General features: G+C 37.7%; 1 protein-coding gene across 1 annotated transcript; it reads right to left on the bottom strand.

Annotated features, from left to right (window-relative positions):
- Window positions 1-14,536: 14,536 nt before the first annotated feature.
- A1 (actin A1) lies at window positions 14,537-16,067 on the bottom strand. Its single transcript, NM_001312450.1, is given in 1 exon segment — window positions 14,537-16,067. A coding segment is annotated over 1 exon segment (1,131 nt). The 5' UTR covers window positions 16,009-16,067; the 3' UTR covers window positions 14,537-14,877.
- Between the last annotated feature and the right edge of the window lie 2,390 nt (window positions 16,068-18,457).

Raw genomic sequence — 18,457 nt, 5'->3', positions numbered from 1 at the left:
TTCCAGAAACTATAAACATGTATAGATAATTATTTAATTTAATATAATCTGTGTAAATATTGTAAACAAAATAGATGTGCAACTTTCGTAGATTGTGAGCGTAACATAATATTTTTATGTATTATATAATACTTTAAATTAATTGTACGTATGTGTGTGTGATCATTATAACACATTGTGTTTATGTAATTTTCATTTCATTTTCCTCAACTCAGTTTGTAATTTTAAATTGAGACGTTTTCTGAAAAATGTTGGATTGTTTTAAAATGAAATATACTCCAACGGATGTGACAAAGTTCATAGTTTATTTTATGTAACTTTGATTAGCAAAATACAATATGTTTTCAATAATCAGAAGTAACAGCTAAATATTTTAAAAGCTTTATACTTTGTTCTCACTTATTACTCGAGTTAATTTATATAAATACATATTGTATATAAAGATTGTAAATAATTCAGATTAAGCAATAGATATAAGTACATATATGGTTATAAATATAATATAATATGTATTGAAGTGAAAAATGTTTCAGAAAGAAAATGAAATAATCAATCTAAGATTATTTGTGTCAGTTGATTGTTTTTCATTCGGATTAAATATATAATATGATTGTAATTTTCCTTGTTGTGGTTATAACTGCAGCGTGAGCTAATGAAAGTATTTACAATGTATTGTGTCATTTAAATATTTTAAATCATTATACATATAACACTATGACCTAATCACCCTTAACTTAGGGTAGGCTTCGAGCCCCTCGCTGAGGACGTTTAGTGAGCTGATGATGATGATGATACATATAACATGCGTGGGCGTGTCATAAAATTATTATTTAAATGAAAATTATGAAAGATCAGAAAGTAAAAACATACAATAACAATTAAATTATAATAATAGATATGTCTATAAAAATGCTGTTGTTTTGTTGTAAATTAAATTATTATCATTATGATGTCCACACAACAAAATATTATATTTTAATGTGAACGCTTCTCAAAATGTCTCAATTTACCTTTACCTATCAGTTTGTAAGTTTTCCAATACAATTGTAAATAATAAAAATGTATAATTTAAATATTTATGTGTAAATAAAATAAGTAGGATAAGAACGAGACATCTCCTCGATGCATTCGGGCATAGAAACTGTATAGTTCAATGAAACAGATAAATAAATGTGTTCTTTATACAAATGTTGTTATTTCTTATTTTACTCTTTATCCATATTTTTATTAGAATATGCTTACCTTTTAATGATGTTAATTGACCTCAGAGGTATAAACAATAACAACAAAGTACACACACATCACAAGTGTGAGATGATTTATCAATATCTGAGTAACATATAAAATGGAATGTTGAAATATAAAAATCAAATCTATCTCAGATACATAAAGCTTATATACAATATAATATAAATAAATCCATTACTAAATAAAATTCACGTAATCAAATAACATTATCAAAAAAACAAACACATTTTACTAAAAGTCTGCGTTGCTCGTAGCCCGTAGAGGCCGTGGACCGTAGCCGCGTAGCAGTGTGGGTCGAGGGCTGTGGCTGAGGGCATAGAGGGAGGGAGCGCTACGGAGAACATTTAATAAACTGAACTGCACTCAATGATTGTATTTTTCTCACTGTTTGCTCTGGCAGTTTAGTGTCGGCTTACACGGCACCTGCACACTGCTAGTCACATATTTACAACTAGATTGAATGTCTATATTGTTGTCTTGTGCTAATAATAAACTGTTTTATTTTGAACTTTACTTTTAAATACTCAATAAATTTAGTGAAATATCTTCTTTAATAATTGTTTATAAAATTATTGTGATCAGATCAATATCGAAACGTGGTGTTGTTTCTCAATACTGCACAGATGAAAAGATGAAATCTATTTTTATTAATTAAATTATATTGAGTGATAATAAATATATCGTAGATATATGTGTAAGCTCTGTGCAGAACGCCGCCGCTAACAAAACTCATAGTGCGCGCCGTCGCACTCGATTAGCGGCCAAACGCCGCATTAACATGTTATTGCTTCTCCCAGCACTGCGCGTCCTTGCCCCCTCCCCACACACCCGCACATCTCTCCCCCCCCCCCTCGCCTCACAATTATTAGAGCACGGAATGTTAAAAAGAGAAGACAATTTGTTAATGATTGTATTCAGATGTGTGTAAAGTTAATGTTTCATTAAATATCGTTTCTTTCTTATAAAGTTAAATACTGACAGGAATTTAGCAAAAAATGTTTCTATATTTAAATATATATTATGGATATTTGTATGAGGTGTCAATAGTGTCGAGACTCAACTTATATTGGAGCTCAATTTATTAAATAAAAGAATGTCATTGGTACGAAGCGATGGATGGACGTGGATTTGACTAGAGACGTCAATGGTAGGAATGATTGGTTGAGAAGGGGAGCGAAACCTGATAAGGCTGATAAGGGGGCATATTTATATAACATTTATAGAAATTTTGAGTTACGCGTAAAAAAGTATTCGAAAAACGTTATTTAAATTAATCCAATCGCTATGAAAATCAATAACTTAAGTGCAGATCGTCAACAAGGTAATAATAATTTTATCTTTTTTTTCTGTTTTTTTTTTGTTCTTGTTCTATACTCAAACACACACACACATACAAATGACGCCCACACACATTTTCATTTTCTTAAATTGTTTGTTTTTTTTTGTTCGAAGCTAGTACTGGCAAAAGAACCTACTTTCCATTTATAGACATCACAATTCAGATGTGTATCAAATATCATTGAGATAGTTATTTTTGATATGTAACTTTACAACAAGTGCGCAGCGACCTACGGCTAGCTATTTTCAATCTTTTTCATGAGAAGGTGGGTAGATAAGAACCTGCTTGACACTGGATTCTGATCGGTGTTGGCAAACCTGAGCCACCCCCTTTTTGTCATATTTGTTTTTAAATAATTGCGTGTTGTATAACTCTGTCAATTACTGTATAGTAATAACACTTTATTATCATTATTAGTATAAAAAACGATAAGGTAAAGAATGACAGTAAGAATACAAAATAATAAGAGCCAAGTTGTTGAAGTATCACTTGCCGTGTGAAGTGTGAAGGCAACTTTATGATTTACAACAACATGTACAGACTCGTTGCGACGCGACGTGCGCTGCGCATGTTGCGGACGACGTTATATAACAATGTAAGTTTTTCATTCTAATATTCATTGATTTTGTACAATTTGCAAAAAAATTTACAAAGTTTTTGATACAATAAAAATATGTCGAAGACCACCATCTCGTCTGGCGCGCCCGGGAAAAAATCACAGTTGAGCGCATCGTTCTGTGGATGTCCTCAGTGTAAATACTTGTTTTGTATAAAAATGAAATCATTTCAGTCCTTCAAACGACGAGTACAACAAAATGTTTTCATACATCAGTTGCCTACGACATTTCCTAGTGCTGTTTATCACTTACTGCAAACATCGTCCTATATTGTATGACTGTATGGGATCTTATTTATGACCCACCGCGTCAACACTTAGCGCCCGGCGCCGGCGATCACACGCCGGGCACGACCGTCGCACCCGGCGTGCCTTGCGTTGATTGTAAATCACAACTTTTACCCCATTACCTCGCTGTATATCATAAAGTTATTGTTTATGTTATGTGTGACTTCTGGTATTCGTTATTACCTGGGTGATGAGTTTATATAGCTAGAGGTTAAGTAGTTGTTAGACTTGTAGTTAAGTTAAAGACTTCACTTAAAGTTTAAAGTGCAGCCAGAACAAAGTAAACTATAAATTCTTTATGAAGTAAATCTGCCATCCAATAAGTATTCTTAATTTGGTAAGTAAGCGGCTCAGTAATTAGCTGCGACACGAGAAGCGCCCCCCCCCCCCCCGCCCCGCCGCCGGAACATTTAAATTGCACTCGTTAGTACTAATATGTGTTTTATATTCATTACGAGTGATTAATTTTGTCAGAAAAGTACTGATGTGCATTTTGACTTGTTTGTTGTTGATTTTATTTCGAATAATTATGATAAGCACTAATAAGAAAATAAACAAAAAAATGATTTTCCGCATCAGCTATATATGTAAAATGTGTGGAACATTGAATACAAAAGTTAAAATTAAAAGTCTCATAAACGGATTTCCATTTTTGCTAGCCCCATCTAGTATTAAGTAGAAGAATTAGTCCTCCAAGGATGATAACAAAATAAATTGTAATTAAATACTTTATCATGCAATAAATTGATAATTAGTAAGTCATTTACAATTTCCCAATTTTGATTTTTATGCTTTTAAGTAAGTCTTGCTAGATTTAATTTGTACATTTACAAATTTAAAAACCCTTAAATTAGTTCTGCTACTCGCCGCTGTAGCGCTGACGTCGCTCCCGATTTTTAATTACAGCGGGCCCGGAGGCGCGGCGACGACAATTTGCAAGTCAAAGCCGCTGAAAAAACCCTAAAACACCCGACACACAGCCCTTTGGCGCTCACTCAGGACAGCGAAAACCGTGGAGAAGGTAAAAATACTTTATTATTATTTATTAAATAACTTTAGAATTGTATCTTGCTTGTATTGTCTCTTCGACATATTCCTCTGAACCATTGTGATATGATGCTTTTTTTTTTTAATTAAATAGTCTCGACAATAAAACTTAAAGAACCTACGACAGAGAAATATAAAATTTAGTATTTTTAACCATGTTTTTTTTTCTTATAGTTGTTTTTATTTTTCGCTTTTGGTCGCTGTCATTAATTAATGTGCGTTTGGCTTTTTCAACTTATAATTAAATATAAAACGTGCTAGCAAGGACCCTGTATTAGTTTTTCCCTGTTTTCAATAAGTTTGCATCAGGGCACTTCATTGACACTTTACAGAGTTATCAGTATTTGCCGAATCTACGTTGTATGATAAACTAGCAATTTCAAATAAAAAGTAATAGTGTCCTCTCCTCTAATTGTCACAGGCTCCGTGCTCACCGGTGGCGATGTAATATATTAGATGACGACAACGAAGAATATCCTCTCCACGCGTCCACTGTTCCCTTTCTAATCTCTCTTGGAGGTGAATTTCGTTAGCTCTCATTTGTTTTGTCGTAATTGCCCGAGATATGAGGCTCTATCGAGTGCCCCCGCCCCCGCCTCCGCCCGCGCGCCCCCGTGTCCCGCCCCAACACTTTATTGGATTGCTTTATTGGCTGTTGATAGCAAAACGAGTCTATGTAACCGCATCGTTAGCTCGCCGCCGCCGCGCGTAGCCCTTCGCGTTTACTTTGCGCAGATTTTGCTCGGTTTTGATGAGCGCAGCGGCAATAATTTGCTCAAACATTTCTGATTAAATTTATACTACGTTCAATTTGAAAAAAAGCGTTCTTATTTGAGATAATAGAAGAACTTAACGTGTTAGATCGACGCGTTCAATATTAGGGCAACTTTAACCCCGAATTATATTTTATACAAAATATGTACAGGATTTCTTATCAACTTTACGGTCAAGCTAATAAAAGTTAAAATAAAATACTATTTTACTTTTATATAAATGTAATGCAGTACTAATTAAAGCGATAAAAAAAATTGGTTAAAACATTTCACATCAAAGAATATACATATAACGCCATCTAGTGTCGCAATGCGCATAAATAAAAGTGTTTCCGGAAAAGCGCCATCAAGCGTCTAGTAGACTAAGCTTGTGTATTTATTTTTGTACACTAGATGAAATCTTTTCGAATTGTAATTATTTTGATTACATTTTTTTAACTTAATTGTTTGTTTTAGATTTCTTTGTAAAGTTTTCATAATAATAGTTTAGAAATGATAACAGTAGTACCATGATATAAGTATTATTGATAAAATTTTCTTAATTTAGGTTATTTTTTCAAACACAGATGTCGCTGTTTCTAAAACTTGCAATATGTTAAATTAAAAAAATATGATCATCGTTAAGCTTGAAATAACAATAATTTTATTTATCTCAGATCAAATGTTAAACTTTTGATATATTCTATAGCATTAAAATAAACGGATATGAAAAGTATAACGCTGAATCACATCGAACCTGTTGACTTGCTTTCTTTAGTGTGAGCTTTATTACTTTATAATTAATTTTTTAGCGGTTTTAGCGGTACTGAGGACATAAATTTTTTCAGACACGATATTGTCGGAAAACAAGTTGTTACTAAACGCTGCTCTTCATTCTATCTTAACAAACATATTAAAAATCCGCGCTATAACTTTTTAAAACTTTTAAACAGTAATTAAAACTGAAAGATAAGTATACAGTAGAAGCGCAGTAACTTTCCGGAGTCTAATTTGAGTTGATTCAATGTATCAGTATCGCTGCAGGAAGTGACAATAAAATACATTTGCCTCGCAAATGAGCGCCGCCACAGCCTACAGGCACAGCGGGAACACTTACTAGTCACTAACGCAACGTTACTTAAGTCTTGTTGGCTGATAATAATCGAGGAAGCGGTCCTTGCTGTTACTTACTGTGAAGTTATGTAACTATCTTAAGACATTTGCGACAATGATATGAAAAATATGTGCCTAAGATGTGGTTCAACACAGGTCAGGTCAGGAAGGTACCAATTACTTCATTCATTAGATGAAACGCAAAAACATAGACTTCATACAATTTTTCGTTAGAATGTTATCTCTACTGTTGTATGTACTGTGCAGTACAACATCGTGAATGCTCTGTCTTGGCTGCACTGTGACACGTCTTGCGGCGCAGTGAGCGACTCTTGAGCAAAGTTGGTTATTAAAAATGTTGGAGGTTGTTGTCGGCAGAGGGCGGGGGGCGGGACGCAGGGGTTGGGGGGGTCTGTAAGCTGCGTTGGCGGTGTTTGCATTGCCGACTTGTTTTCACTAGCAAATTTGTAATGAAAATTGAGGCAGAAATGCTTATTTTTAAAGGTAATTTATTTTTAATTGAAAACAATGCTTTTAAAATATATTCTTAACATGATTTTATATTTTTCTTTTGGATTGTGGAGGAAGCATTAATCATTCAATTTCTTGATTTCAAGACTTAATCAAGTATTATATTAATATATGACAAAAGGAATAGTTCGAGCTCAGTATCTTTTACACAGAACAAGCTCAGTATGTTAACGAATCTCCTCAGTGATGTTGTAAATTAATTGCTGTCAATAGACAGGACAGAGACGAGCTGAGTACAGAGTAAGTGAGCACAAGTTGACTGATTCGCTGGACAAACTGAGTGAGTGAGCGCCTCAGTGCTGAGCGAGTGGGCGACTGAATGACTTAGCGAGTGAGTGGGTGAACGGAACGACTGAGCGAGCGGACTAATGCGGCGACCCCCAAACGACAATTTAATAAAGAAAGCTAAAGCCGCGCTCCGCAATAATAACGTTTGTAAAAATATCCGCAGACACACTGTTAAGGCCAAGCTGCGCCGCTTATGTAAATAACTATTCCACTATGTAAATACAATTTTGTTCCATTTACAATTTATACATGTGGTTGTTTGATAATAATCTTTACATTGTACTTATTTTAAATTTTATATGATGATGTCCACAATGACACAATGCTTGTCAAGCAATTAGCTTGCATCTATCTGCAAATAAAATGTTGTAGATGTCTATGGGCTTCATTCATTTTAGGAAATTCAGGGGCTCGCATAAGCGATTGCTATTATAACTTTAATTAAAAAATATAGACAATAAGAGAATATAAAAGACAAGATTTGATGTCGAAGTTCAAGATAAAACTTGGCCTTAACATGGCAGGGTGCGGTCTCATAGAGTTTTATTTGTACGTCGCCTTAACCCGCGCGCGCCGCCAATATTAAATTCTGCGAGCTCACCCCCCACCCTCCCCGTGCTCCCCTCCCCCATCCCCGGTCACACACACACACACACACACACACACACACACACCCGCACAAACAGCAGCTCTCTAGAATTACATTATGTGTTTGTTGTGTATCGTACTGACAGCGCCATTGCTTACTTTGTTCTCGACTCGCATATAATATTATTTTGATTAGTTGTCATTACGGTCAATCAAAACTTTTTTTTTTTTATATATAAAATGTTCTCCGTATCGATTTACATAAGCCTGTTGCTTTAGGAAAGTATCGTAAAATGTCCTATCAGCGCTGTCGAATTGATTGTAAGGAATTAGACGAGAACATTTGCTTAGGATGTTTGTTTCCGCAAACAGCCGCACGAAGGCGCTGCGGGCGAGCAGGAACAAACTCCTTGAGACGTCCCGCCATCGCGTCCTGCAGGACTTGCAAATACTTAGCTAACTGTATACACAAACAATCGAAGGCTACAAAGTTAGTAAAGGACACGGAAGAGCTTCCAAAAATAAAATAAAAGGGCAACGTTTTCATTACTAAAATAGAAAATTAAAGAATGTTTAGTAAGAGCGCATACATAGTTAAGTTCGAAAGACTCGTGTTTTGGCCAACTGTTACACACTACAGATGGCGTTAACAACGATTATTTTGACATTTCTTATTTAATTCGTCGTCCGTTCGTCCATCGTTATGCGACAATAGTATCAGTGTCAGCCGGCAGCAGTGCTGGCCGCGCGCCAGCACTGCCGCCCCACGCAGCGCTCTCTGCCCAACTCTCGTATCGCTGTTATGTTCTCATAGCTTGTGATTTCTGTTAAATCTATATCAAAGCTCAAAATACGCAGAAATATTTCCTGTGTAAATTGTAAAAGATCGCTGTACACCTGCGAGAATGGCCACAGATTACATTTATAAAAAGTTAATAATTTTGTCATTTGTATCTTAAAAAACAATGACAAATTGTAATTGTATAGTAAACATGTTATAACAAATACTTATAGAATGTTATCACAAAGTTATAAAGCGAAAGTAATTCATTTGTTCACTTCATGACATTACTCTAGTCCGAGCTCCGCTAGTGTGAGTGCACTCAATGACAATACTATACAAAAAAAACATATTGTATTAACAATTATATTTCAACAACAAAAATGTACTTTATTATTATGAAGATAAAAGCAATGGTGAGATTATTTTGTTAAAAAAGGGGTAAGCAGAGCTAATGTAGTCGTAACAATGGGATTAAATGTTGTACCATTATTATTTAGGATTTTTTCAATGTCTCAATGACTACCGTTTGAGGGGGGAATGCGGGGGACAAGCGGGGAGAGGGGGGTAAGGCGAGGGGAGATTAGAGGAGCCCCTTTTTTGTATCTGTGTCAAAGAAGCTTTACGATTACACAAATCACAGTCATTGAGTGAGTCAATTGCTTGTTCACTTCAAAGTAGGTTAAGAGACGCTAATAGACTAAAGTAAAATCACCAAGAAAGTACTTAGTTCTGAAATTATTGAACTTTTTATTTTGTCACGATTTTCTAAACTGTAAATAATACGAAATTTAATACAATTTCTATAAACTTTAAGATAAATGCTGTATACAGTTACCTGCACACACACACACACACACACACACACGCACAGGGAAAGATCTACAATATTTCTGACACAAAATACAAAATTTTATAACAACACTAATGTAATTGCACGATCTATAAAACGCGAATTATTCTAAATAAAATGTTTTTTTCTAATTAAAAATGAGTCCATGTATTTTAATAAATCCAATATTAAACAGATTAACTTAGGCTAAATATACTTTATGTAATTGAAGAGGTAAATACAATACACAATGTTTAAATCAAATCCGTCACAAAATATTGAAGCTTTGTTATAACAATAGTTATTCCAACAAATGCTATTGTATTTTGTAAAACCTCATTCTTCACAAACTTCATCTTAAAATTACACAAACTATTGTCACTTTACTTTGGATTGTTAAAAAAGTAAGTAAAAATATTAAAAAAAGATAATGAGTTGATAAGATACGTGCAAGTTTGTTGCGACGGTTTGTCGATGTCAGTCCCGGCTACCTGGTGTCAGGATTACGATTCTCTGAGTCACTTCCATAACAACTTCAATTTAAATATTAACCAATAATTATTAATTTTTTGTGACTCTTAACTTTAGAGAGGACAAACATTATTATTGTTATTAAAATGTTTATTTATATGCTAAGTTTATTATGTATTATTTACTGAACAGTCTCTAAGATGTAGTGCCTATTTGATTTTCGCCATTTTTGCTGACGGTTGCGATTGGTAGAGGCGTTGTAATCTCGATCTGATAAGAGATATAATTAGTTGACAGTAAATTCAGCAGGCGCTTTTAACGCCTAACGTCGGAAGGCAGCAGAATGTGGTATTTCCAAGCAGCGAAATGTCTAGCACATATTCATTGAAGAGGTTCTCCTGTTCGGAATATTTAATTTAATAGATTTGCATTTTCTGAGTCTGTGTGACGTCACGCTGAAATAAATACTGAACATAAAAGTAATCAAATCCTGAAAAATAATGAATAAGACATTTTTAATATAACAATTTTATTTATATAAATTAAATCTCAAAAAGCGACTGGCGCTAAAGATGTCGCGAGCCGACTTCGGCGAATTGTATTCACCTTTGATCGTACAGTTCGGTTCACGAGAGCTTGTTAAATCATAATATTCATAAATTATAATAGAATTCCTATAACAATCACAATGACAAAGTAATGTTTGGAACTAAATAATTCGTGAGAGCGGAGCGGGGCTCGCGGGGCGAGGGCGGGGACGGGGGCGGGGGCGGGCGGAATGGGCCCAATTGTGTCGAAACGCTTTGAACTGTCGGCCATTGTCGCCGCTCGCGAAACGAGCAGCGATCGCTCATTCAAATCGAATGTTATTAAGTGAGAAATTAATAAAAAGGCTTAAAGCTAACTCCGGCTCGTTGGGCTCGAATGCGGGGCCGCGCGCGACAATACGCCGCGTCGACGACGCGTCAATTACATTCATCTGCGCTTTGACATCGCCGCACATTCCTCCGATACCTCCCCCAGCTCCCCCACCCCAGCCAGCGCTCCATCCCCGAGTTCCCTCCTCCGTCTCCACGTCCGCAGGTTAATAATGATTATTAATATAGTTTAGAGTCGTTAGTTGTAAATGAAGCGACCGACAACTTGTCTAATAACGACGCGAGCAAATAGTAGCGGTCGGGCTTACACCAAGAGCGCGGCTTTCGTGAATTCACATGAAATGTTCACGTCATTTAAAAATTATTTACTTTTTTACTTTACTTGTTTTAGTAATGTTCTTCAAAGTTTTCAAGGAATCTGCGGGTGAGTTGCATAACCTGCACTCAAACAAGTATTATGATAACGCAACTTTGTAAAGTCCTACAGATAATGTCAACATTACAAAATCATTTCTAAAGATAACTTTTGCGACAAAAGATTTTGTTTATTTATTATATATTATAGTAAAAACTTCATAAAACCTTTTTGAACACAGTCGTGTGGTAAATTTCATAGTAGGAAATGACTTAAAAGCGATTACAATTTCACCGATGAAAATTTCAAAAAGACAGAAAGTATTAAATAAAAGGAAAGTAATAGGTCGTGCTTATTATTAATCCTTAATTGTTTTCTAGCGCGTTTAATATAAGTTATTTAATAATGCTACTAGCTCTTGGACTACAAAGTGGTGTGAGTATAATACCGCTGGCTGCAGGCGACGCGACGGCAAAGAGCGTCGCGTCGTCTATTGGCGGCTTGTTATGTCTAAACGGATCTCATTTTATGATGTTACTTACTTGTTAATTTTGATATTACTGTTTTAATTTAATTTTGTGAAATACGCAGCGGCTTGTTTTTCAATATTACAAATGTAACTGTAACTATTTGCAAATTATAATAAATAAACAAAGACGAGGACGGAATTGTTCGTTATTTAATAGAATTTAAATAGTTGTTTGAATTGTTGTGTGTGTTGCGAGACTGAACACAAGTTACAAAGTCCTACACTAATTGTGAGAGAATTTGTCAGTACTCATGCGAACTGATGTGATCCTTACGTTGTAAACATTTACATATAGTAACCAATATATTCTATAACTACACTACAATATGTTCACATTTTCCTTAATTTACAAGTTTCAAGGTTTCGTTACTATTCGTTATTTCATCTACATCAGTCATTAATTAAATATATGGTATTGCTCCAGACAAGACTTCAAATCGAATGGTAATTCCTCAGTCAGTCATCAATATCTATTTAGCCATATATGTATATGTATATGTATATGTAGGTACAGGACTTCATAAATACATTTATAACTTTGAATAACATTCTTTAATAAAGTCGGACAATAATAATAATCTGATCAAAATGCAAAAATAAATAAACTTATAATATGATTAACACTTGTTGGAATGTTCATTATTATGCAACAATCATCACCAGTTGAACTCACGCCGCGTTGTGGTGCATCACTTGCCAAATATTTCATCACCAGTCCGCCAACTTGTCTGCGTGGACGCTCGCGCACGTGTATATCTATTTTGAACCTTATGTCAAGGGAGTAACGGCTACAGCGCCATGTATGGAGTTGCTGCAAAACCGAATGGAAATGGAAATAGACTGCGGTCACCATATCGAGCGCTGTCAAAAAACTCAATGCCTTGCTTGTAACGTTTTTAAAAATATACTTATTGTTACAGTTAAAACATAAAAAGACAACAACTGTATACATCTGTAAACATCATCTATTTCTAACCTCAGCTCGTAGAAACTGACTTTCAAGATCAGTGTTAATACTTAACTAGAGCAACTAGATCATAGCACAACGTCAATAAGTAGTTAGCTCGACCAATCAGTTGTTGCTATCATTTTCTACTTATTTTTAGAACAATGCAATTTGTTTTTGTCTAACAAAAATGAAATTATTTATTTGTTCGGTGCCAAAAAATAAGTAGCACACTACAATTAGAGTAATGACTAATCCTTCACAACTTCGATGGTAAATATCATCTTCCGCGCGTTGACGACTGCTGACCCATTTGTCAATATGACGTCAGTGAAATACATTCAGTGTAGCAATAATAGCGAGCGTAGTTTTGGCGACAAGTACTTTTATAGTTGCGGCGTTGGTGCCAGCAGCGTGCCTTGCGGGAGTCCGGTGGCCTGGTCTCCGACACCTCTCTGAGATATCTTGACAATCGGTGATATAATGCGTTGAGGTGACCGATATCGATTGTTATAATTAAAGTGACAGCCGCTTCTTTACGAGCTGCATCTGATTTTATCTCAATATAAACGTGTCTAACGCATAATGAAAATCTCACATACGTAACATTGCATATGCAATGACATATATCTACATCGTTTTTGTTATATATGTACATGTTATACCTATGTATACGCTATTAGGTGGTATTAAATTTAAAGTAAAAAAAAAATGATTGAAAACCATCCTAAGAAAAATTTGGACAGTAAAAAACTTTGCAGCGTTGTTAATAAAAAACAAAACATTTGGACAAATGAAGTCAAATAATATCAAACTGAAAAACCTTGAGACAAGTAAAAATATTATCTAAAACATTTCACCAAAAATATGAAAAAAAAACATAGCTTCGTCAATGCAATTAACAGAACAGAGTACTCCTCCTGATTAATGTTTACAAATGAAAGTGAATGCGCTGTGGGAAATTATTAAGTCGAAATGTGTACATGTGGCTTCCTATTTTTAAGCGAAGTAGGAACGACAACGTGTCCCGGCGCGCCCGGCGCCGCGCCGCGCTGCGCCTGCGCACTACAGAAATAGACCCCCGCCAACACTGACCGATGAAACTTAAGCTTACAACTAACCATCTGTAAAGTTAAAAATACATTCCACTATTTCTGTTAGTTTATTTGTCGTCGCACTAAACATCTTCAAAGTTAAATGATGAGTTCAATATTATGTCAGAGAAGTCGCGTGCGCTCGCTCGCCGGGAATAACTCAAAGATATTTGATTATCGATGCTGTAACATTGTCAAACGACAGTGTGTTGTCAGTTGTATGGAGGCGATGTGAGGCGAGCGCCGCTGCCCCTCGCGCCGCAACCCCCACCCGCGCCGCCGGCTCTCCGGGAGTGCGCGGCATAAATAGCAGTAGTGGAGCTGAAGCATCGGCTTCTTCGGCATGGCCTGCCTTCGATATTTACGGAAACGGCTGGCGCACGTGAAACCGTATCTTATCACGTGCGAGCAGGGCTCACATTCGGCCGGCGACCGCGGCCGTTAGCCGCGCTGATAAAATTAGAAAATGCCTGAGACGCGGGAGCTGTCTTTACTATTTATGGTAGTGCATGCGGGCGGCTATTCTAGCTCATGTGGGGTTACCCCCCGCCCCGCCCCGCCTCTCCCCGCTGCGCCCCGTTTGATCTGCTTCTGTTATAGCTCACGGTTAGGGAACTATTTGTGTTTCTAATTGTGTGCATACTTTTTCAAAAGTAAAATGTATTTTTAATTTGACCAGACGGTTTATCATACATTTGACCTACATTTGATCGTGTACTTGTATCTTTGTGTTTATTATGTATAGTGTATGTAAGTGTGGTTTCGCTTCGCGGAGCAGAGCAGAGTAAGCACCCCGCAAGGGCAGGAAACAGGGTAGGGGATGTCAATTAAAAACAAAAGTCAACGGCTGTATAAAAAGAAATGATGTAATTAAAATAAATAAATTAACCGTTTATTTATTAATTACATTTTGGCTCGAGATCCATAACGATCCCATGTATAATAAAAATAAAAAAGAAAATTAAATTTATATAAATTTTACAATAAATTACATTATGATAGATGGCGTTATATTAGATGTTCAGTTCTGTCAGGTATCACTACGTACAACGTACAAATGCTGTAATCCCGCCCCCCGCCGGGAGGAAGGAGACGGGACGCGAGCACCACACCACACAGCACTCGCTCACGCGGCGGCGGCAGCGGGGGGCCGCGGGGCCGCGCGAGGGTCAACGAGATGCTTAGAAGCACTTGCGGTGGACGATGCCGGGGCCGGACTCGTCGTACTCCTCCTTGGAGATCCACATCTGCTGGAAGGTGGACAGGGAGGCCAGGATGGAACCACCGATCCATACGGAGTATTTCCTTTCTGGGGGAGCGATGATCTTGATCTTGATGGTGGAGGGCGCGAGGGCGGTGATCTCCTTCTGCATCCTGTCGGCGATACCGGGGTACATGGTGGTACCACCGGACATGACGGTGTTGGCGTACAGGTCCTTACGGATGTCGACGTCGCACTTCATGATGGAGTTGTACACGGTCTCGTGGATACCGCACGATTCCATACCCAAGAAGGAAGGCTGGAACAGGGCTTCTGGGCAACGGAACCTTTCGTTTCCGATGGTGATGACCTGACCGTCGGGAAGCTCGTAGGACTTCTCGAGGGAGGTGGAGGCGGCGGCGGTGGCCATCTCCTGTTCGAAGTCCAGGGCGACATAGCAGAGCTTCTCCTTGATGTCACGCACGATTTCCCTCTCAGCGGTGGTGGTGAAAGAGTAGCCCCTCTCGGTGAGGATCTTCATGAGGTAGTCGGTCAAGTCGCGACCAGCCAAGTCCAGACGGAGGATGGCGTGGGGAAGGGCGTAACCTTCGTAGATGGGGACGGTGTGGGAGACACCGTCACCGGAGTCCAGGACGATACCGGTGGTACGACCGGAGGCGTACAGGGAGAGCACGGCCTGGATGGCGACGTACATGGCGGGCGAGTTGAAGGTCTCAAACATGATCTGGGTCATCTTTTCCCTGTTGGCCTTGGGGTTAAGGGGAGCCTCGGTGAGCAGGACTGGGTGCTCCTCGGGGGCGACGCGCAGCTCGTTGTAGAAGGTGTGGTGCCAGATCTTCTCCATGTCATCCCAGTTGGTGATGATGCCATGCTCGATGGGGTACTTCAGGGTAAGGATACCTCTCTTGCTCTGGGCCTCGTCACCTACGTAGGAGTCTTTCTGGCCCATACCGACCATGACACCCTGGTGGCGCGGGCGACCGACGATGGACGGGAAGACGGCGCGGGGAGCGTCGTCACCGGCGAAGCCGGCCTTGCACATGCCGGAGCCATTGTCCACTACGAGCGCAGCAACATCGTCGTCACACATGTTTGCGGTTTGTTTTCGTTTGTCGGGACGCGCTGGAAGTTGACTCTACGGCAGCGAGACTGCGAGTGCGGCGGAGAGCGGAGCGCGACGCTTATATACATGCGCGCGCGGCGGCGAGGCGCGCCATACATGGCGTGGCGGCCCCGCGCCCGCGAGCGCCGCCGCCCGCCTAGCGCGCCGCCCGCCCTTACTAAATTCACTAACATGAGGTCCTAGAACCTCGTATTCATCCCAATAGAAGCCTCCTTAATCAATTAAAGACAAATGTTACTTTCACTTAAAAATAAACGAAGCGCTATGTCCTATTTCAGTTGGCGCGCGGCCGCCGGCGCGCTGGACTTGTATAGCGCGCATAAACATCACCGCGCGTCGCGAACTCACCGATACCTAGAAAACCGGTGGTTAATACTTAACAATAAAAATTGAAAGCTGATTGGATCATGCTGAGCTAGTTTATATCGTCCTTACTTACATTTAATCATCAGAAATTATTTCATCTAAATTAACCGATTCTCGAAAGGAAAGGAGTTCTCTTGATACAGCAGCCACAAAAGATGCGGGCTTGGTGCAACAAGTCACTTTGATAGCTTTTTACTGTATTGTCTGACAACACCTTAAGCTTGTACTCCTCGGCTATTTAATAATAGCTTTTGGATCTAAATTATAATATTGTTATTCAATGGGAAAAAATCTGTTATTTAAAAACTATTATAAATAGATGAGTTTATTGACAAAGTCAATTAATGCGTGTCTAATGAATAATATTGAATAGTCGAGGAATATGTCCGGTGTATGCAAGAACTGCGCAATATCATAATATCTTGTAGTATAGAATCATGTAGAAACAAGCAGTGGGATCTGAGACTATAATCTCTGCCTACCCCTTCTGAGTGGCGGGCGCCAGTTGTGTTGTACAATGCTGTGTCAGTACGTTCCTATTCTTGACCCCAGTGTTTACATTACAAGTATAACAAGATACAAAATTAAATAAAACTGAACCAAGATATCTTTGAACAACATATCTATTTTATTGAGAGTCGCCGGTGTCTTGATCACGTGTTGATAATTAATTACTTCCAAAGTTCATCAGTCTCTCAATTTACGTCACTTCTAGAGTTTTGCTCTATGTTGTATTCTGTAGCTTCCATGTATCTTTCACAAACTTACCGCTTCATCCTAAAAAAATAATTGTACTGTTAAGCAATAGAATACATATATGTATGTACGTAGCGAATGTTTCTTGACGTAATTTATCAATTACATCAAGATCAAAACATTTCAAAGAACAGCTGAGGGATGTTGCACTACTTGCGCCTCAATCCGATATGGATTTATTTGTTTCAAGACATCTTCGTTGTCTTGTTATCCGACAGATAATTAATAAGAAGCAATGAAGAATATTCTCAAAAAGACATTACCATGTTTGTGCGGTGGCAACTGACTGGTGGTCATTACAGGCTAGGCTAGTCACGTACTCGTAGATCTACAGACTCGTAGCTTTAGATTTTACTCTACGTTCCTAGTTAATTTTGCTTTTTCGAATCTGATAAAGTGTTACATTTTCACATGGATTAATAAATTAATAGAATTAATAAATTTGGAGCATTTGTATAATATATAATATATAAAAAATCATATTTCTGGAACATGGTGTCTCGCATCGTATACACATAAATTGTAAAATTCATCAATGACATAAAAATGTTTTAAAATTTCGTATGCGATGTATTATGAGTGTTATCACACAAGTTGCAGTGTGTGTGTGTGTGTGTGTGATGCGCACGCGCAGCCGCAGTAAAAATAACTGCAAGTTCAGTGCCGACTCGTCGACAGCACGCCGCGGGGGCCACCCGTACCGCGGCAGTCGTGGCGGGACGGACGCGAGAGCGGGTGCGATTCATAAATTATTATACACATTATGTATAATACATAGATAATAAAGAAAAAAACCAAAAAAAATCATAATCTGCGTTTAAATTTTCTTTATCGAATATTATTTTATTTTTAAAATTGTTTTAGTTTTCACAGAAATAACGCCTCTTTCGATTTTTCAATGTTTTACATTACATGACTTACTTCACTCCATACTATTAATTGTGACGACATACAGACAGACAGCCTTACATGTAAACAAACAAATGTAAACTGTCTCGTTAATTTCATGGCCCAACTAACACAACGAAATTGAACAAGAAATGAAAAAACATAATATTATATCTTCCTACTTCGCTTTTGGTAAGATAAAAGATTATAAAGAATTTTTATATAAAATACTGTTTTACAACCTGTATATACCTACAAATGGAGTTACACCGTAGATGTCACTCGTAGCACTACGTAGCGGTATGCGTAATGACGTGCGTAGCGCACCGTAGAATATGCTAATTTTATGAACACAATTAATTTGTTTATTTAAAAAAAAAACAATTAATAAAGGTTGTCGTATCGT

The sequence above is a fragment of the Papilio xuthus genome, unplaced genomic scaffold (genome assembly GCF_000836235.2).
Source record: "Papilio xuthus unplaced genomic scaffold, Pxut_1.1 DF829660.1, whole genome shotgun sequence".
Taxonomy (NCBI): domain Eukaryota; kingdom Metazoa; phylum Arthropoda; class Insecta; order Lepidoptera; family Papilionidae; genus Papilio; species Papilio xuthus.
Note: the sequence above shows the minus strand (reverse complement) of the source record. Positions and strands in the feature narration are given on the sequence as shown.